General features: G+C 34.7%; 1 protein-coding gene and 1 pseudogene across 1 annotated transcript in view; one reads left to right on the top strand and one right to left on the bottom strand.

Moving 5' to 3' along the window:
• Positions 1-22,474, top strand: part of FREM1 (FRAS1 related extracellular matrix 1) — a 117,185-nt gene that overhangs the window by 42,391 nt on the left and 52,320 nt on the right. Inside the window, exons 16-22 of the mRNA XM_011365358.2 lie at positions 5,230-5,424; positions 6,515-6,700; positions 7,818-8,014; positions 11,854-12,076; positions 14,517-14,661; positions 17,813-17,954; positions 20,510-20,705. Of these exons, the coding sequence (XP_011363660.1) occupies positions 5,230-5,424; positions 6,515-6,700; positions 7,818-8,014; positions 11,854-12,076; positions 14,517-14,661; positions 17,813-17,954; positions 20,510-20,705 (1,284 nt within the window). The remainder of the gene's footprint in view (positions 1-5,229; positions 5,425-6,514; positions 6,701-7,817; positions 8,015-11,853; positions 12,077-14,516; positions 14,662-17,812; positions 17,955-20,509; positions 20,706-22,474) is intronic.
• Positions 9,076-9,194, bottom strand: LOC111743226 (annotated as a pseudogene).

Raw genomic sequence — 22,474 nt, 5'->3', positions numbered from 1 at the left:
AGTGACTTGATGGAAGCTACATTTTAAAAAGATTCTATTGGTTGAAGCATGGGAGAAGGAGATGTAGGGTTGAGAGTATTCACAGGCCAGACTTGATAAACTTGCAGCACACACCAAGTTGTGGTTGTGAACTGAGAGGAAGAATGTCCTTTATTCCCATTTAGAAGACAAGATTTTTCAGATTTCTCCACCTTCATTTCAAATTCAGTGTGGTCCCATGTTGCTTTTCTTTGCCTTATACTTAGAGCTTTATTTTCATGACAGTGAGAGAAAAACATTTTGTCAAATTGAAATCTGGCATTGATTTAACTGTTATGAAGTTTCAGATTTAAATCAAAATGTTTGAAATGCAGCTGCTGCTTATTTTAAGTACAAATGAACTTCCTGGGTGGCAGGAAGTTGAGGGTAGAGGGAAGCTTTGTAATCACCAAGTAATTTGAAATATAAATAACTTTGATGTGGTAAATGTAAATGCATCAGACCACAAGGACCAGATTTCCTCTAGAATATGTGTGAATTTAATGAAGGAGGATAGGGGCTTTGGAGAAGGATGCTTTATATTACATTTATATTTTGTCTGTCTAAAAACAAACGAGAGATTTGGGTCCCAAACCATAACTACTCTCCCATTCCTACCTAAAATGTCTCTCATGTGGGTCATTTCTTGCAAGACGGTTCATATGGGGAAAGTTAAAAGATACAGACTGCTTGGCCAAATTCCATGGCTATTATTTCATATGTCTGGAAGATTGAAAATGCTTGTCATTCCAGCTATGAGCTATGGATTACCAGTTGGGCAATTTGTCATTGCTTTCTTTTTCTTGAAAACATGAATTTTTTCCTGCTTAGGTATTCCCTGTGAATGATGAGCCACCAATTATAAAGGCTGACCTCATTCCCATGATGCCTTGCTCAGAGGGCGATGAGGTGGTCATCACCTCTGAATACATTTGTGCTACTGACGTGGACAGTGATGACTTGAAACTGATGTTTATTATTGCCCAAGGACCGCAGCATGGGGTAGTGAAGATAGCTGGAGTCACAGTGGATCAATTCTCTCAGAGAGATGTCCTCTCAGGGATTGTGACATACAAACACACAGGTAAGTGACGGCATTGTGACTAGTTTGAGTGAGGAGATGCAAGGAATATGACAGAATCTTAACCCCACCCCTTGCTGTGGGTTCCAATAATCTAACAGTCTCAATGCTTGCTTCCATTAAAAAAGAAACAGCCACAGTAGCCTCTACCCCATTTTTCAAGTAGGATCACCATACTTGGAAGTATTTCTGATTTCAAATATAATGAATTTCATAGAGTGGAGGAAGAGCAAGTGTTATTGTTACTCTGTTCATGATGCTTCCCTGTAGACCTTCAATTCACTCTGGGATTGTTCTCCTCTGCATTTTGGTCAATTCAATGATGACTTTGGCAGTTTCTGCATCCATAAATCATAACATTATAACAGGAATATCTGAAATAAGCTCCCTAAGATAATCATTTTATTATTTTACTGATCACCATCTAGCTCCTAAGAAGTAACTGGCCTGCCTTTTAAGTTCCTGAAAAGCAAAGATAGTGTCTTGTGCTTTGTGTAACTTGTCCACAGCATGTAACAGTGATGGACATGGATTAGAGATGCAGTAAATGCTTTCTTATTAGCATCATGCTTACATTTTTGGCATCACATTATATTGTTACTCAAGTGGCATCTGTTCCCCATGTAAAAAGTTCAAATAAATAAAATGTTAATTCAACATCTAATATCTACAAGGCACAGTACTAGGCATTATGGGCTACAAAGGAGTATAATCCAGACCCTGCTGTAAAGGATTTTTCATTTAAATGGGTAGGCAAACCCATTTACATGCAAAGGTGACAGTGTGACACATCTATACATCATCCCTTGCACATCTTCTGAATTCTGGGTTGGAGGCGCTTCCTTAGTGGTGGCACCATGTACTTCCTCTAGCTAACTTTTATTGCACTCTATTATAATTTCATGTTTACTCATCCATATGCCTCTCTAACCTGTAAATTCCATGGAGGAAGTGTAATTGGGTATGTGTGCCAGGTGGGTGGTAGAGGAAATGAGGTATGAGAATTCACATTATTTTCTTATTTGAAGAGATTTATAGAGAGAATGCAAACAGTGAGGAAGGAAAAAAACTCAAGGAGTGAGGTAGCTAAGAATTAATTTGGAAATGGGAGAAAACATTTTGCAATAGTATTTTTATATGTACTTTGGAAAACAACGATTTGTTATTACGATACCAGTTGTCTCATGCCAATTAGTATGGCACATTGGCACATTCCAATCACTCCTCCAGACATCTTTTTTTTAATGGTATCTATCTTTTTATCTGTGTTTAGTCTTAGGAAAGCTTTCATTGGTTATTTTCTTCTCTTGGGGATCATAGTTCAGGTACTTGATGTCCCTCAGTATCTCTCAAGAGTTCAAACGAGGTACTTTTTTTTTGATTCCTCCCAATAGATTTCAAATAGACTGGCAGAAAGATCCAAAAACTAATGATTGTTGTTTGTTATATAATTTTAACATCTTTGGCAGGCTTGTGCAGTATAGATAGATTAGGGGGGAAGACGAATCTGCCTTCTCTTCCAATGCCTTATTCTAGGTACTTAACAACAGGTATACATATTTATAAATCTCTTCTAGTGTTATGGCCACATAAGGGAATGTTAATTAATATTTTTTATAAGACCTAGTAGGAAATTGGAACAAATTATTTCAAACAGATGGAAGGTTTTTGTTTGTTTGTTTTTTTGCTTTGTTACTAAGTTAGGGGAAATGCTGTATTCAAAAGATGTTTTCTTTTTTGAATGTTATGTTTTCTTGTAACATTCACTCAATTACTCCACTGATAGTTAATTTAGCACTGTGCTAGAATGAGTATAAAGAACCACAGTATTATAAGTTCTAAAGTTTCAGTGGCTTGCTCTTGCCTCCATTTGTTGATTAGAAAGATGACCAGAGAATGATTTGTCACCATTATTTTATTTGATTTCTATGATTATGAAAATAATATATGCTCATTGCAGAAAACTAGGAAAATATGGAAAAGTATAATAAAGTTTTGAAAAACCATTTTATTTAACTCTCAAAGATAATCGCTGTTAATATTTCAGTATTACAGTATTTTCTTTTTTCTAGTTATAATTTTTAACATATTTGCACTCATATAGTATGCGCAGTTTTTGTGGGTTAGCTTTTTTTGTTTAGATTATCACCCACAAATGTTTATTAAAATATGTATTAAATGTTATAAAGTTATAAACACAAGTTTCAATAAATGAATAATATTTTATGATATAAAAGCACACCATTAATTCGCTATTCTCTCATGAAACATAAAGTCATTCAATATTTTTCTTTTCAATAACACCATGGTTAAAGTTTTAAGTTTAAATCCTGTCCTTAGACAATATTCCATTTTAAGAATTCTACCTGTGTTGTAGCCTTTTTTCGTGGCTTCCTACTCAGGCTTCTTTTCCAGCTTTTTCTATAAATGTATTCTACGCTTCCATTATATTGTAATTACAGTCACTGAATGTACTTTTTTTTTTTTTAGCTATCTTCTCTTCCTAGAATGATTTTTTCATCTCTCTTCCTGATTCCCTCTCCTTACAGGTCCTCTTTCCCAGTTCTCTGCCTTATCTAATGCTTAGTACAAAGCCAGCAAAGCCATCTGGAAAGACTTTTCTGACTGTCTCTGGCATGTGTGCCCTGGCCCCACAGTAGTGTCAGCCAATATTCTCATCTTTTTCACCCTCGGCACCCTGTACGGAGATATATGAATTTTACATTTAATAGGTAAACATAATAATTCAATAGTGGCAATTTCATATGGTTTTACTTAATAAATTCACACATCTGTGATATTCTAACCAAACTGCATTTCTTTCTCTACAATTAGACAATGTCAGCACCTGACACACAGTGGCTCTTTGGACATTTGACGTTCTTTCGAAATGTCTTGACGTTTTCAAAACATCTGCCTTTTTCTCAGCTGGAGCACCCAGAACACTAATTGTCACATAGTAGGCATTAAATATTAAATATATATTATTGAATGAATAATAAACATGCTTTAAGCCAATTTTTTTTTATGTTTATGAATTGACAAGAAGCCTCTTACTTTTTACTTTTCTAAGATTGATGACTGATTATTTACTTCTAATTCTCTCAACTTCAACTCTATTTTTCCTTAAAACCTAGGTTTCTCATCCTTTAATCATTTGGTTGCTCAATAACATCATTTCTCAATTTTTCTTCTCTTTTTTTTTTTAAACAGGGGGAATAATGTCAAGCACAGTACTCTGTAGGTGTAACCAATGTATCTTGTGAAAAAGAGATGACGTCTCTCATCTTTTCTGCCCTAGTCTCATTGAAACTTCAAACATAACTTCTTCCCTTTTGACACTTTCAAAGTTATGCTTGAGAATTACCAAAAGCACATCTGTAGAACTTTCTTGTCCCCTGGATAGTGAGCACTCCTATCTCTGTGCTGTTAGTAACCCAAGAGTGTGTTTCTGTTCACCAATAGTCTTCCTTCTTCCTCTCACTGCATAAGTTGGGGCCATTTTGAAACCCATAGATGTAAGCCCTAAAGAGTGAAAAGAAAATGAAAATAAATGCTACCTCTTTTCCAGGTGCCGTTGCTATTTTGTTAACATCTCGGGTATCATATAATGAAGAAAATACTGAAACAAAGAAAGATGTGGATTATCTTTGTGTTTCACCTATCCAGCTTCTTCTGTTTCTTGGAACTGCTATGTGGTTGATAGTTGTTTATTTAAGGTAGTTAATGCAAACGGGCAGACAGTTGCCAAAGGGACAAGGGTGCCTTCTGCTCTCCCTGAGGTTGGTCCCAACACAAACCAATTATGAGGGAAGATTGAAACCATCACTGGTCTAGTTTCATGTCTCTCCCTTGTTCACTTGTGAACTGTCAGACACTTGTTAGCCCCTATTTTTCCCCTCCATATGGTGATAGATGTCTGGCAGGAGTTTCATCAAAGGTAACAGATGGGCAAGCATTTCTGTATTATTTTCATGACTACTTTCACAGCGATAAAATTGAGTTTTATATTTTACCACATACGTTCTTTTTCTTGACATTGTATACTTGTAGGAGAGGTTTGAGCGGATTTCATCTTGGTATTTTATATTTTTAAAAACTCAGGTTTCAGCTATAGTTGTGTCTTCCAGGTGGTGAGATTGGCCTGGTGCCTTGTTATGATACTATTACATTGGTGGTTTCGGATGGAGAAGCAGGCCCTTTTGTGAATGGCTGTTGCTACAATGGACCACATCCATCTGTTCCTCTTCATGAGTCCTTTCCCATGTATGATCTCAACATCACAGTATACCCAGTGGACAACCAACCACCTTCAATTGCAATAGGTGACAATGTTTTTTTTTTTTCCTCCTAAATCCTATTATCTCACCTAGTGACATACACTTGGCAAAGTGAAATAATGCACTTTACTTATAGTCAAAACAGAAAACACCATAGGGAACTGTCTCCAGTAATTGCCTTAATACAAATTTGTGGAAAACCTCAAATCTATAAAAGATTGCCAAGCAAAAGAATTTACTTGTTTAAGATTTTAGATAATTCTGTTTGGAGGGAAAATGCAAGTGTGTGTGTGTGTGTGTGTGTGTGTGTGTGTGTGTGTGTGTGTGTTAAGATAAGGACAGCATTGGAATTCTCAAATATTCTGGTTTTATTTCACATGAGAAAATATTATTTGACTGCTGAAGAGCAAGTAATTTATTTTATTCATAATAATTTCTATTAGAACAGAATGAGTATACAGGGAGATCATTTATATACATTTAACCTTATTTGCTTTTTGGAAAGTCATCTCTTCACGGGCGTTATGTATATGTTCTGTCTCTCAGAGAAAAAATATAAACATATGTACGAATGTTATTGAAATTTGCAAACTATCTCCCAAGCAATGTTCTGGAAAGGAAGCGTTATCCCTGCAGAATAATTAAACACCAAGGCATGAAAAAAACGTTGGTTATGAGCAATTCATAATAGCTTGCAGGCAATTAACGCTCTGACAAACAGAGGTAACAACTGATCTTGAAGAGTACATAAACTACATTTAGTGGTTTATCAGTTTGGCAATTCTTATTTTCATTTGTCACTTCTATAGAGACACAAGGGAAATCAGAGTTCCTTGAGAATGACTAAAGGGCTGTACTGGAGCATTTAGTATTTCTGCTGTCTTTCCATTATTGTCTGGCTTGCTTGTACAAGAAAAAAATAATTCCATAAGTCAAATTAAATTCCACTCATTACCCCTGAATATTTTCACCATAAGGAGGGGAATTATGTCAAAGGAAATGAACATCTCTCATGGAAATATATTTGCATATGGGAAGCTTCTCTGAATTGGAATTTCAATCACTCCCTTTATCCTCACTATTCCGATTAGAGGATTTCACGCTAAGTCATAATTGCGTTATTATTTGTATGCAGGTACCATGTTCATGGTAGATGAGGGTTTCTCAGCAGCCCTTACCATTAACCATTTGTCAGCCACTGACCCTGACACTGCAGCAGATGACTTGGAGTTTGTTTTGGTTTCTCCTCCTCAGTTTGGCTACCTGGAAAACACACTCCCTTCTGCAGGTTTTGAAAAAAGCAACGTGGGCATAAGTATAGGTAAGTCACGGTTTCATGACAAGCAATAACTTGCCTGTGTTTATGGATCTATTGGCCAGATCATACTTAATAACTGGGTAATAACATCAAAAATGTTCAAAACACCGTATACATTTAAGGAATTCTTAAATAACTGATACTTTTAAATATTATTGTTTTTCATTTTAATTATTATTTTCATTTTAATTATTATTAAAATTTCATTATTATGAAATTTCCCATGCATGTGAGTTTACTTCAAAATGAAAAGAAATTTCACTTATGAAAATAATAATTATGAAAATAATAATTATGAAAATGAATAATTTCTGGAGTTTGAAGGTACAGCATGGGGACTGCAGTTAATAAGATTGCATTGTATATTTGAAGTCTCTTTGAGAGTAGAGCTTTAATGTTCTCACCATAACAGCAGCAACAAATGATAATTATATGAGGTGAATGATGTGTTCTCTAACCTTACTGCGGTAAACATTTTGCAATATATGCATGTATCAAATCATCGCCTTAAACTTACACAATGTTATATGTCAATTATTTCTCAGTAAAGCTGGGGGGAAAGATTAATTGCATTAAAGTTTATGCAATTTCTCCTGTAACTTAATGCACAACATAGAGCATTTTTCTCTTGATTTAAGGCAGTGCCAAAATACCAAAATGGAAGGTCAGCTAATTTCACTCAGTCCAACCCAGTTGCTTGATATGGACGTCAAATAGCAGATAATTGATTGATTCTTGTTTTGCCTTTATGTGAAAGAGATGTCTCTTTCTTAATAAAGCATGGGAAGAACTGCTCATACAGAAGTGGTTTTAATCAAGAGATCTCACTGACATTCATTCCAAGTACATGAAGAGAGGTCATGAAGCCGTTACCATCCTTGCTACCTGCCTTCATTCTTCTTTTCTTCATGCAAGTTTTAATCCTCCCTTATGGATATGTTTTTATGTTGATGGTTGACAGTCATTGTAGCAGCCCCTGATAGCTGATTCTTAGGTCAACTGCCATGATCTCTTATTTGCTTTGCTGAAAAATAGGCTATTGGGTTAAGGATTAAGGACCAGTAGCAGCTTGGAAAAAAATGCCTTTCTTATTTACCTGCTCCATCTTGGTGTGCTCTAGCTTTGTTTCAGTGGAAAGACATGAAGGCCTTGCACATTAATTATGTGCAGTCTAGGCATCTAAGGATGGAACCAACGGCCGACCAGTTCATGGTATATGTCACAGATGGGAAGCGACGCTCCTTGGAGATGCCATTTTACATTATAATCAACCCCACAAATGATGAAGCTCCTGACTTTGTGGTACAGAATATTACTGTAAGATCAGAATTTTCAATTTCTCTCTTATCATTTCATTATTTTTACTTTCACTCAGTCCATTTACATTGGTTCAGGAATACTTAACACATTAAGTTTATGTCATATAACCTATGTCATATAATATAGTCACATGAAAATATTAATCTAGTAATGATGATGGTAATGATAATACTCACTAACATATAGCAAATGTGAAGATGAAGTATAGTTGCATACATATAGGATGAGCACTCACAAGATTGTAGATATTCTTCCAAGCCCTTTGCCTATATTCTTATTTAATCCTCACAATAGGCTTTTAAAGTAATGGTATTATTATTGCCATTTGGTAACTGAAAAAATGAGGCATAAAGAGATTAACTAAGTGACCCAAGATCACAGAGCACAGAGTAGGTTTGCCCGCAGGCAGTCTGATTCCACAGGGTGCCCTCTTAACCAACGCTGTAATAGCAAAGACTCTTAACTCACAAATTACAGACATCTTTTCTATATAGTTATTTACAAAGATATATGAAATTTAATAAGTACAATTTGGATCATCCTTTCTATGCAATTTAAAAAATGTTTTTATATAACATTTATTAGTTTTATTTAAAAATTCAGATATGTAGTTAAGAAGGCTTGTAAAATCACCCCTTAGATAACACTTATTATCCTTAAAAAGTAATAAGTGCATGTTATTAAGCAAGTTAGAGTGTTGAGAAACATACACAATGAAACATGAAATTCTTCCTCTTCAGCAGCTTCTCCTCATAGTCACTCTCCATCAAATGAGTTTTCAGTAATTAATTCCACAAAAAGAATTTGTGCACATGCCAGTGATGTTTATGTGTGTGTGTGTGATTTTTCTGTATATTTTTACTTATAAATCAAAGATTATATTATACCTACTCCTCTCTACTTTATGAAAAGTAACTAATTATGTATGTCTTTTCATATCAGCATAGAATTCTTTTTAAATACTTCTATTTTTTTTTTTTAAGGTGAGACAACCCTTGGTTGACCTCACAGATTGCAAGGACCTTATCAGTTTATAATCCCTTATTTTTTATTTTTTATGCCTACAGCACCCGGTCTTCCTAGATGGTCTCCTATCTAAGTACTACCCAGGCCCGACCCTGCTTAGCTTCCGAGATCAGATGGGATCGGGCTTGTTCAGGGCATCATGGCCGTACACTTAAACACATCTATTTTTTACATGTTATTATTTAACCCAAACATATGTGTAGCAAATCCTGATTGAATGGATGAGCCCAGTCTTTGGAACAACAGGGATTTGGGTGTAGCTATTTACTAGTTGTAGGATCCTGAGTAAGTTATTTCTGTATGCTTCTGTTTTCTCATCTGTAAATCGTATATCAGATGTTCTTTCAGAGTAGTCATGATGGTTAAGATAGTTAGGCACATAGTAGACCCTTAATAAACAAGTGCCATTTGGATTATCATTGTTACGTTTGTTTTCTTTTTCCAGGCATTTACCAAAGCAAATATTATCTATTTTGAAATAATTATCTTGCCTTATTTTTCACTAAAATCATCAAATTCTAAATGTAAGTCCACACCCGATTTTAATTTTCTATTGAATCTTGATGGTATGTGAGAGCCACCTCAGGCTGTGGTTTAAAAGCCAGCTCCTGCCTTTCCTCTTAAGTTAGAACATGGGTTTCTCTGGAGAGCACTAAAGTAATTATGAGACAGAAAAAGAGTCTACCAGTGATTTCTTCTACACTTACTTCTATTGTCTTGTGTCTATCTAGGGTTTAGGGTTGTGGTTTCTGAAATAATTAGGCCACTGGGAAATTATTCTTGCTCTTCTCTGAAAGTAACCACACTTTTTACCTAAGGATTCCTTAGAGAAACTGTTGAGGAGTCAAACGTGGAGCCCCAAGTGTTATTGACAGAGCTGTCTTTAAGTTTCAAGTGATATTTTTAAATGGTCATATTTATATTGCTTTCTTGTCAAAAGGTATATTTACTTTCTAGCTAGCCAGGCTTCCATCAAGTTTTGCACAACATGCAAAATAATGTGAGGTTTTAGTTTATTATAATGCGTTTCAAACTAGTGAGTATCTGTATTTCATGTATATTAATTTAAACCTTTTCTTATAATCTCAATAAATAATTAAATAGGAAAAATAATCCCACATATTTACAATAGAATTTCCCAGTTGCCTTGTGAACCAATATACCATTTTTTGCCATATAGTGAGTCTGGGAGTCCCAAGCTCTATAAGGAAGGATATGTTTAAAAAGAAATCTATGTTGATATGAAAAGATTTCTAATTTATGTAATTAGTTTTTTTTTTAAAATAACTAATAATAGGTATAATATAATCCTTGATTTGTAAGTAAAAAGCATACAGAAAATTGTATATACACAAAAACATCATTGGCATGTGCAAAAATTTTTAGGTTTCTTTGCTAAAGTTCTTAGAGAAAAAGACTAGTTACCATCAAAGATGATTTCATAATTATATCATTTTGTATTAAATTATGATGCCATTTTCATCCTTAATAAGTAAGGCCTGATAAAAGAAAACCAGCATCATTTTAGCCCAAGTATCGGATATAGCAAATAATTCTTCTTTATGCAAATTTGAAAAGTGATTGCAGGAAGCCTTTAAAGTCAACAAGAGAACCTAAAGAAAAAGGGCATTTTCACAAATCTAAACCACATGTATCCTTCAAGGCTAAAATGCCCACTCAGCCATGACGGCATTCCTGATCTCCTCATCCCCTTTGTACTTCTCGTGTTTATCCCTATTTAGTAGCAGTATACATTTCCTTTCTTGCATTGCAATTATGGATGAACAGGCCTTCACAACTCCATCTGACTTTTATTCTTTAGAATAACTGTATATCCCACAGAATGTAGCATAATGGCATTACAGATTCCCAATAAGTGTGTGTTAAATTTGTACACTCATTATTTATCTTGCTGTATTTCAAAATAGAAAACAAATATTTCTTCCCTTTATTCTTACTATGAGCAAAAGATCAAGACAGTAAGTACTATGTCAAGTTCTAAATGACTAGGTCCTACATGAAATGAAAAACATTTAGTCCTTTTTTGTGTTTAAAGGAGTGAGAAAGCTGAAGTGGAGTGTGGGAGAGAGGTCAGGTAGTTCAGGAAAATTAGAGGTGTGAGGATTGGGGCAAGATGAGGGACCTAGAATCAAAATATACACTACTGTGCATCCAGAAGCACCCTTCTCAATCGTTTGTGATTGCGATTGAAATACAGAAGTTTTTACTGTAAGGGCAAAAATTTAAAACTATCAAATACCCCAAGTATGTATAGCAGATATTTGTATCATTTCTAAAACTGAAACATAAGAATTGTGAAAGGAACAAGGTCCATGAGGTTAAAATAACAGATTAGAATCTGAAGGTGAAGGATCTATACTCAGTTTCACAACTGAACTTGTCTGTGACTTCCAGATAGCAAGCATTTTTTGGTTGCTTTTTTCCCAACTTTCAAATTATAAAATTATGTAAAATTTCATACTTATATACTGCATGTATAGTATATACATATATACCTTTTGAATTATGAAATTATATATATTATATATATATACACAGACATACGTATAATATCCTTTGTCTATTATGGAAGTAAAGTGCTTTGAAATCCTCAGAAAAAATGAGAGAGAGCTTAATAGCTTTGTTCTTTTCTTCTAAGGTCATGTGAAACTAGCAATATTTAGGACTCATTACACAAAAACTCATGGAAAAATTACAATAAGATATCTTAATATTATTTCTTTGAGCAATTGAACAAAAGAAAGACGTTTTATTTTTCATGCAACTGACTTTTCTGACTCATTGTTTAGGTGCATGAGGGCCAGATGAAAGAACTGGATTCTTCCATCATCAATGCTGCTGACCTGGACATTCCCAAGGACCACTTGCTGTTCAGCATCATTGATAAACCACGTCACGGCCTTCTCACCAACGTGGTGTTTAGCAAAAACTTTCCTCAGTATGAGCAGCCAGCCAACCATGGCCAGAAGCATGAACTTGTTCACAACTTTTCCATGGAACATCTCAAGAATGGTATGTCATGTTTCCACTTTTATTTGTTGTTGATTTAACAATTTAACCTAGAAAAGATAATAATAAATCACAGAAATAGGAAGTGAAGAAATGTCATTCACCTACTTTATTTATTCCTCAAGGGTTTTCTCTTGGCTTGGGATTAATGTAGGGCATGAAGCTCCAGCTAGCGATAGTAGGTAATGGGAAAGAAAATAATGGGCTTTCTTTTACTTTTAGGACATCGGTAAAAGTGATATTTGTGATTTTTGGTATTTTAGCTCAAACTTTTAATGTCATACTAAAAAATTCCTTTTAAAACTACTCAGATCATGGAACTAAATTTTAAGAGATTTGTCTGCCAAAATTTCCACATATAAAACAAATATAGAACCATATGAAATAATTCATTATTTTCTGAGGAGGCAATCTCTTCTTTAAAAAAATAACACATTAGAATAGGAGCCTGAATTATTTTTTAATTACTCTTTTTAAAGAAGTCAATCTGACCTTATTTTCTATTTATAAAAATACTTTAAAATATTTGAGAAAACTGTGGTTCTAGAATCACGACCTACTCTCACACTCCTTCCTGCTTTCATGTACTTAGTTTCCCAGCCTGGAGGGTCCTTCCCACTCCATCACCTTGGCTAGCCAATACTGTGACGTCAGAATCAGTTTACTGTTGACCTCCTTCTCCTGTGAGCACCCCCAGATCCTCCAAACCATTCCTTTTCTGTGCTTCTTAACACTTGTTCAATGTTTTTCCTACCATCTTTTAATTTTTCCTTTCCCCAGCTAGCGTTGTAAGTCCTCTACCCTAAACTTAATTTTGTAAGAGTTGTACAATGTCATCTCACGTTTGAATGTGAAATGCTAATTCATATATTTCACAATTTTTATCAGTTGCAAAGAAATAAGTTCTGGAGCTTAAAAGATGATATTACCAAATCAATAACCATGTTAGCAAATAATACAAGGTATATTTACAATATTTGTTCAAATTTACAACATAAGAAAAAGGAATAATAAATCAAATTTTACCCTCGAGAAAACTGGTGTTTTAAAAATAACATTCATTTGTTATTGTTAGGTTAAGTACATTTAAAAAATTTAAAAAATGTTCATATAAATTAATATTTTGGTGATATTCTTAGAGATTAGCTGTTCACCTCTATTTTATTTTTGGTTCATTTATGACTACTTTTTTTTAACTTTAGTATATTCTCACACACATCCCAGTACCTCACAAACATATAGAACTTGTAAAACTGCTATCGTGTTATGTAACCTGTTTTATTATTATCAATTATTATAAGCATCTTTTTACTATTTAAATATTAATTGAAAACATGGTTTGTGATAGCTATAGTGTTTCATCGTATGGATGTAGTACATTGTAATCTTATATAACTGTCTCCTCTTTTAAATAAGCAGATAATTTTTCATTTCTGGATATTAAGAGTTACATATTAATAAATTTTTTTTATAAATTTATGTAACAAATATTCGTGCACATCTCAGTATTTATTTCGCATAAATTTTTATAATGAGATAACTTTGTAAAAAAAGGTGAGCATTTATAATACTTTTAGAGAAAAAATTGCCATTGCCACAAAGACATAAACATGCCTATTTTCCTTATCAATGATAGATATTATTTTAAAAAATATTTGCAAATTTGGTAGTCAATAATAGTCTCATTGTTATATTTCTTTGAAATTCTTAGATTATGAATGAAATTGAACATATTTTTATGTTTATTGACCATATATGTTTCGCCTTTTGTGCATTGCCTGATAGTGTCCTTTGCCCGTTTTTCCATTGATTCGTTAATGATTACTATCATTAAATAGTAATATTTAATATTTTTGTCCCTAATGTTACAAATAAGTTTTTCCATATTTTATTTGCCTTTTAAGTCATATTTTTAAGTACAGAAATCAAAAGTTATGAGTCCTCAAATTTGTTCTTTTTTCTCAAGACTGTTTTGGCTTTCTGGGTCTCTTGCATTTCCATACGAATGTTATGTAGGTTTTAAAAAAATAGTTTTATATTTAATTTTAGTTCATCTAGAATTTATTTTGGTTATTTGCTTGAGAAGCTTGAGGTACAGATCTAACTATAATTTCCCCCAAATAATGAACTAATTTTCTCATGCATATAAACACCTCGACACCATTGTTCTGATACAGTTTATTAAATAATATATTCTTTTCTCAGTGAATTTAAATAAGACTCTTATAAAATACTAAAGTATTTAAACAGTAAATTTTAATAAACTCAGTGGGTACTCTTACTATGTAAAACAGTTTAATTTCACACTATTGCACTGACTAATGATCTCTTGCTAATACCAATGGCTTGAAAATTAAAACAGGTTATCTGTGACATGTTTTAAAATTGTTCAATCATCAGAAAGATTTACTTTCTCTACTTTCTCTCTTTTTGTTTCTTCTAGGAATGAGGTTGATGTATGTGCATGATGACTCAGAGAGCCTTGCTGATGACTTTACAATCCAGTTGTCGGATGGGAAACATAAGATACTTAAAACCATTTCAGTAGAGGTCATCCCAGTCAATGATGAGAAACCAATGCTGACCAAGTAAGCTACCTGAAAAGAGTCCCTTTCAGCTTCTCTATGAAAATCTGAGGTCTGGAACACTAGATGTTAATATAGTGTATGTCTTCAGAAAGAAACAAGTATTTGACTACTCTTGTCTGTCACAGTTTGGTCCCACCTACTCAGGCACCTGGAACCTTTGGTGCAAATATTAATGTAACTGCTCCTTAACAGTTTTCAAATGAGCCCTTTAATTATTTGATTTTTCTTTAAAAGTTCTATTTAATTGTAAATAATTAAGAATGACTGAACATATAGTATGAAGTGAACAGTATACTAAATATTTAAATGCACGTACACACGTACCAAAGTGCAATTAATATATAGATTCAACTAAAATGTGATAATTATACCTGCAGACAGCCTTCACTGTGAGTTTGGTCATTCTTCTAACTAAGAGTGGCTGAGGGAAAATATTCATGCCACTTCCTTTATCATCTTGATATTTCATTGTCCACCAGTCCTCGAATATGTTCCATATGAATCAACACCCCCTTGCCACCTGATATCAAAATGATCACTTTTTAAAAATTCTGAGCTGATATTAATTATGGACTTTCTCAATGCCTCGTTCTGTAGTTGATCAGAGTTGGATTCTAGGGTACAGGGTCTTCATCTATTATATTTCTATTGCGCCAGCCATTTCTCTTATTATTGGTAACTTCACAGAAGCATGGAAGATTAGAACTTGAAGCCCAAATTCTTCTCCAGCGCTGGGCACAGAGAAATATCTCCTCTTTGACCACTTCACCACATTAAATATATGCTGCAGTGAGAGACACTGAGTAGTCAGTCCGAGCTTTTATCAGGAAGTGAACAACTTTCCCAAAATATGTAAACTCTGAGTCTCTTCCACTTTGCTGAAAAGAGACCTCAAACAAGTCCCTTCCTTATCCTGCTGACTCTCCTGCTGCTCCCTTATAGGCCACCAGCAGCAATGTCCTTGAGAAGCATTGCGGGAAATACTAACAACAGCTTTTTGGAGGGTTGCATCTCAGACATTAGTTTGACAAAGTATTTAACAGAAATTTCGACTTTAATTCTCTGGCTGGAATGTTGGATTGGCATGACTTGATTTAATTTTTAAAAACGAAAGTTTAAAGACTATCGCAGTATTATGAAACCTCCTTTTCTGATAACTTCACTTTATCCAAGAGGGAAAGAGAGAGGTGAAGACTGGTGTTAATTAATTGCTTGCTATGTGACAGACACTATATTGAACTCTTTCACATATATTATTTCCTTAAATCTACACCAAAATTGTGTGAAGTAGGTATTATTAACCTTACTGAGAAAACTGAGACCAGAAAGGTAAAATAACTTACAAAAGGCAACTCACTCAATTCTATCTGACTTACTATTTCTTGCTGTGTTCTTGCTATTAAACTGCCTAGGATAGCTACATGTACAGAATTACCAAATCTTCCTCAATCCTGTTTCAAAATCCCTCCCTTCTTTTCTTCTCTCCAGTAGAGAAGAAATATTCTCTCTTCTTTCCCTTTCATATGTGTCATTGGGTCTATCACCTCTTGCCTCCCTTCTGAATGTGCTCTATTTTGTTTTTCTCTCCTGCGTCTATACTTTCTCCTTTTTCATTCCTTCTGCTAATAAGACATAGGGAGATAGTGGTGGAGAGACCTAATTCTAGAGGCATACTGTCTTGGTTCAGCCACTTACCAGTGGTGTGACCTTGAACATGTTACTTAACCTCTGTCTACTTCTTTGTCAACTTCTCTGTAAATGAGGAAAATAGTATGTTACTTACAGGGGTGTTGCAAGGTTTAAATTAATTAAAATACATAAAAGCATTTGAAAGACTGGCTAGTACATAGTGCTAGTTATTATTATTGCAAGCAGGGATCTTCATTCTAGAACCGGAAAGGTGATCTAGTCCCTCATTTCTTTCAGTGCCAAACTGTTTGGAAGAATAACTTGTGCTCACTTCTTCTACTTCTGCCCGTTGTCTCCAACTTCAACCACTTTATTAAAGCCGCTCTCTTAAAAGTTATCCTTGCTTTCCGACCAAATCGAATGGCTCTTCTCATCTTACTGGAGCCTGTTAGAGCATTTGATGCTATCTCTTTTATATTCCTCTTAGATGCTGTAGTCGATGCTTTTGGTTCCCTGGGTCACACCCCCTTAGCCCACTTCTGACTGTAGTTGTGGTTGTGGAACATACTGTTCACATGCTCAGTGCCTGGCCCCAATGTCCAAGTATGTAGTTCTACTTTTCTGCCTCAGGGCTTTCTCTGAAGCAGCAGTGGCTTATTCAGCCCATGTCCAGGCACAGCAGAAAACTCTGTGAGGGCAGCCTTCGACCTGTGGGAACTAGTGGATAAGATAAATATCCAGCCTCCCATCCTTCAGAAGCACAATTTGAAGCATACTTTATGTGGTTCTTCAAAGGATCCCTAGCAGCATTGAGCCCCATAGCAGTAAAAACACCCTGTGTTGCTATTTCTTCTTTCTTTCTTTCCCTTCTGTCTCCATCTCCTATTCTGAAATCACTTCCCAAAGAAATTACTTGCACCAAGGTTCTTGTCCCAGGGTGCCTTTCAGTGTAATCTGGACTGCAACATACTTTTTCTCTGCTTCTCTGGGAAGAGAACTCTAGCTACCCAGAAGATTGACAGGGAGAGGGAGAGTAATGTAGAGGGCCACAGATGACCTAAATATCACCAAACTCACAATGAATGGTATGTCATAAAGGATACGTGAACACTTGTAGATAAGTCATTTAATCTCTGTAAGTAGGTTTCTGTCAGTAAAATTAGAATGATAATACCTGGTCCATTTACTTCATGGAGCTGTTATATGAAATAAAATATTAGAAACAAAATCATTTTATAAAATAAATTGAAAAATAAAATTATAAAGTACTTTATATGTAAACAATGGAAGTATATAATTACCTCATACCATATTCGTTGTTGCTAATTGTCTTTTAGGACTTTCATGTGTAAAGTGAAATGAGAGCCTGTTTGACAAGTTTGGCTCATTATTTTCAATACTTTGGATGTTGAATATCGTTTCCTAATTGCTAAAGATTGAAAACTGTAATAGTAATTATGAGTGCCTCCTACTAAAGCAATACCTTGTATTTTCATATCAACCCACACATCTTCCTTTACAGGAAGGCTGAAATTACAGTGAATATGGGTGAAACTCGTATTATTTCTAGTGCTGTTCTTTCAGCCATGGATGAAGACTCACCCAGGGAGAAGATTTACTATTTACTTGAAAGCCTTCCCCAAAATGGGCAACTTCACCTTAAGGTTAGTGGCCTCTTTACTTTATTTTTCAAAATGAATATAGCGGGTATAAATTTTCTCCATACACAGGTTTCTATAACTGAACTTATTCTCTAATAGCCATATTTTGCCTAGAAGTAGAAAATTTAATTTTCCAAGTTTGGAGTAAACTCACACTATTCTAAAATTTCTTACTCAACTTAGGTTAAGTTCAACCAATATTAAGGCTCCCTTTCTCCTAGGATTGCACCTAAATTTGAGGGGAGGGAGTTACCAGAGTAAAAAGCAAGTTGTCTAGTATCTGCTAAGAATCAGTCATCTTTTGAGATTATCTTCATTCCCACCAGATTAAAAAAAAATGTCTTTCAATAGATTTTATTTCTTAGAGGAGTTGTGAGTAACAACACACTGATTAAAATTTATATGGGGAGGCAAAATACCCGAAATATCCAACACAGTATTGAAGGAGAACAAAGTAGAAGGCCTAACATTGCCAGACTTACTATAAAACTACAGTAATCCAGACAGTGTGGGTTTGTTGAAAGAACAGACAAATAGATCAACAGAACAGAATGGAGAGAACATAAATAGATGCACACAAATATAGTCAATTGACCTTTGATAATGGAGCAGAGGCAATACAATGGAGAAAAGATAGTCTTGTAACAAATGATGCTCACCAGTCCGATTCAGACTGTGTGCGTGATGGCCAAGGATGAGCCCAACGGAAATTACAGATTAGTCAATTGTGAAGGTCACTTGAGTGATCCCTCAACATGTTTATTTGAATGGTGTATTAAGGCTAGCAACAATGACTACCAACCATCCCCAACATGATTATTTGACTGAATGCTTAAATTTTAATGTAACGTAGACACAGTCCTCTAAAGGCAGCAAGAATTCATTCTGTGTGGAACAGCTTGATTGTCGTCTTAGACTGTAGGTACCATAGAGAATCAATGAAGAGCAGTCACTGATTTAAACTGAGGTACAGCTGTGTCCTTATTTCATTTCAAAGAGTAATGGAGCAGAAATGCAGTGAGAGCTCACACATTTGGGTGGCTTGGGAACTGAAGTGTTTTGGATCTGTGAAAATCCAGATGGATCCACATTCCCAGTTTGGCACTACATGATTCTCTCCCAGCTCTTTAGGGGTTCTCCAAGTCTCTCCAAGACCAGAGACTGAGACTTCAGGGTTCTTGTTTTCTTCTTGAGTTTCTTTAGTTTTCCCCACCTTGAGTCTGACTCTTAATTTCTTCCTCTTTTGGGGCTTGAAATGATTTTGCTCAAAAATTTGGGAGTGTGAGTGGAGAGAAAGCAGAAGATATCTTTTCCTGTATTTACTTCCTGGGAAAAGGTTGCAAAGGAAAAAGTTAAATAGAATTACAGACTGTCCAGTTTAAAATCTGAAAGAGAATCTGTTTTAAAAATTAAATTTGCAATAGATCTTATGATAGAAACAACAAACTTAATTATTACAATATAATTGGGAGCAGAACATACGTTTGTCCAGGCATCAGGCGTGCAAAAATATTAAAGAAAAGGGAACTTTACCAGATAGAATGAAAACAAGGGATGTGGTAACAGAGGAGAAGAGGACAATGAATTTTTGCCAGGAACTGGGAGTCTGTGCAATAATGTATCAAGGAAAATGTTTTTAAATAATCAGTTTGAATTTCTGTTTTAGTTTCTTAAACCAGACAGAAAATGTGCAAGATAATATCATATAGTACATTTTAAAAATGACATTTTTCTTAAATAATGTCAAATGACTTTTATGATCTATTCTTGGGGAGACCTATGTTGAGAGAATAACAATTAAATTATTCATCAGATACAGATTTATTATTATTATATTTTCTAATACTCTCAGCTTCAGCTCCCCCTAGCATATGAACCTCTTTTAGTTGAAAATACCACAATTTCTGAACTGAATTCTGTACAGAATACATGCTTAACTAATGTTGGCTTATATTTAAAAGATTCTGATATTTGCAATTATATTTTTTGCTGACTCAGGGTAAAATGTAGAGAATGATAGGGAGCTTGATAATTTCCATTGGGCTTTATTTGGTAAGGCTTAAAAATGTATGAGGCATAAGTACATTCATTTTATCTTTGTTTTCTTCAGGTAAGTTCTATAACAAATCAGTTTGAAAATACGGGTTTGATTAATTGTACAGTACATAAACTAAAAAAAATAGGAAACCTCAGGTGAAACACATTTAATATTTAAAGAATCAATTCTAGCAGCTCAATTACCCACCTGCTCTCATTAATTGGAATATTTAATCAGCTATGATTGCTTATGATAAATACCTTGGAAGTAGCATTGCTGTTGAATTGCCACATGATTTTGTCAAAAATCCTTTGGTTGAAGCTATTTCTTCCTAAGATCTTAAATTATTTTAATATATTTTTTGAAAGGAAAAAATAAAGTAAAATAATAAGAAGTTGAGTTTGGAGTTTCTTGGAAATATCATTTATATTGGAGATTTTCAGGGAACAGAGAAAATGTCTACTAACACAGCTTGGAAAGAAAAAAGCACAGGCAGCTGACTAATTCTGGCACATTTCAGATAGGGAGGGACTGGGTCCGTCTCTATCCTGGCATGAAATGCACTCAGGAGGAAGTGGATCTGAACTTGCTGAGATACACACACACTGGGGCAATGGATTCCCCAAACCATGACAGCTTCACCTTCTACCTCTGGGATGGCGACAACAAGTCCCCTGCATTTGACTGTCACATCACCATCAAGGATATGGAAAAAGGTAAAAGCATTTCTACCAAGGTTTATTGGGATTAGCTTTTATAACCAGAAGTGAACTGGTGTAAGCACTCACAGTTTTTCCTTTTTCTTTTTTCCATTCTTCCTTCCTTTGTTCTCTTTCCCTCCTCTTCTTCCTCCTTTTCTTCTTTTATTTTCTCCTTTCATTCTTTATACCTGAAATTCCATCATCTGTGATTCAGTCCTTTGGCTCATCATCTGCTTTGCCTGGGATCTATGAGGTTCATAAGAGTAGCCAATCAATTTGTTATTTTCCGTATTTCAAAAAGCCTGTTGGAAATCCAGCCTTGCCCACAATGTGACTGCATATGCTGCTTTAACTGTCAGGGTGTTTTGCTTTAAGTAAGATTTTGCCAAGTCAATGTGTTTTATCTTCATAAAGTGGAGTTTCAAAGAAAAAATATTTCCAATACAATAATAATAAAGGAAATAATAAGTGCATTTTAAAATAAAAAATAACAAAATGAACTTTGTCACTGAAAAGGTGACAAGTTATTGCTCTTTTCACTTTGGAAATTATAATACACAAACTTTAGGGTCAAGGGAGAAGACCACAAGATAATATGCTTATCTTGAATTAATTAAACAGATCATTTGCATAATAGGACTCAGAACATATAAATGGTGAAAGTAAAAAATACTGGAAAGAAAGCTGAGCAAGAGATACCCAACTATCATCTAGAGGTTATATGAGGAGGATCATATTTCATTCATCTACATAGTCCAGGATCTATATAGTCCCAGGACCAAGCATAGTTTTACACCTTTAGTACATGCTTGGTAGAATGAATGCTTTCTTTTTTTGCCTTGGCAGCCAGGAATCTCAGAGCTATATTGAATTCTTAAGTGCAGTAAAAATCTTACTTCATGTGCATGGTAAAATTATAATTGTCCTGAATCTTTTAAAACAAATTTAGATTGATTGATTCCAAGATGTTTATTTTGGGCTGTATAATAATACATTTTATTTGTTTGTTTCCTGGTTATAAAAATATATTATTTCCTTTAAGTTGACTCTCAGATAAGCTAGATATTACTGTCCACATTTATTTCTCTCTGAAAAAGTAAGACTTGTCCAGGCAAATGCAATACAAGTAATATATCAGGGCAGACAACTAAGCATTAGAGCAGATTATCTTCTTATTACCTTAGCACAATGCATTCCTGGGGAGTACAGTAGGGGTGGAGGAAGGTTCTGTTCCACACAGCAATCTGGGAATTCTTTCTAGCGAGAGGATCTTTCATCTCTGAAGACTTTGGAGTCACTCTGGAAGCGAGAAGCAGAAGACAATGAGAGAATTTCATGGGCTAGGCTTGGAGGTACCTTTCTTCTACACATCCCAGTGGCCAAATTGCAGTTACATGACACCTTATGGGAGGCTGGGCAATAGAAATTCTAGTGATGTGCCCAGGGAAGAAAAGGAAATGAGGCTGGCAAGTGCCTCACTAATCTGCTGCAACTGACATGTGATTATTTTCTAAAAGGATTGTGGACACTTACATCAAGTTAATAGGTACATTAACCTATTAACATTATTAACATTGTCAGAAGTTTCAAATTTCTTCTTTTTTTTTTTACATCTTAGTTTTTTAGATGTATCCTCTTTTTTTCTTAGCATGAGTTTTCCCAAGCTGCAGCATAATTTTGTAACCACCATTGTTCATCTCTAAATGAAACCTGCACTGAGTTGTTAGGCTAAATCATAACTCTAAAATTGAGTATTTGGGTTATTTCTATTTGGGAGGTATTAT

Source organism: Pteropus vampyrus, unplaced genomic scaffold (assembly GCF_000151845.1).
Source record: "Pteropus vampyrus isolate Shadow unplaced genomic scaffold, Pvam_2.0 Scaffold109, whole genome shotgun sequence".
Taxonomy (NCBI): Eukaryota; Metazoa; Chordata; class Mammalia; order Chiroptera; family Pteropodidae; genus Pteropus; species Pteropus vampyrus.
Note: the sequence above shows the minus strand (reverse complement) of the source record. Positions and strands in the feature narration are given on the sequence as shown.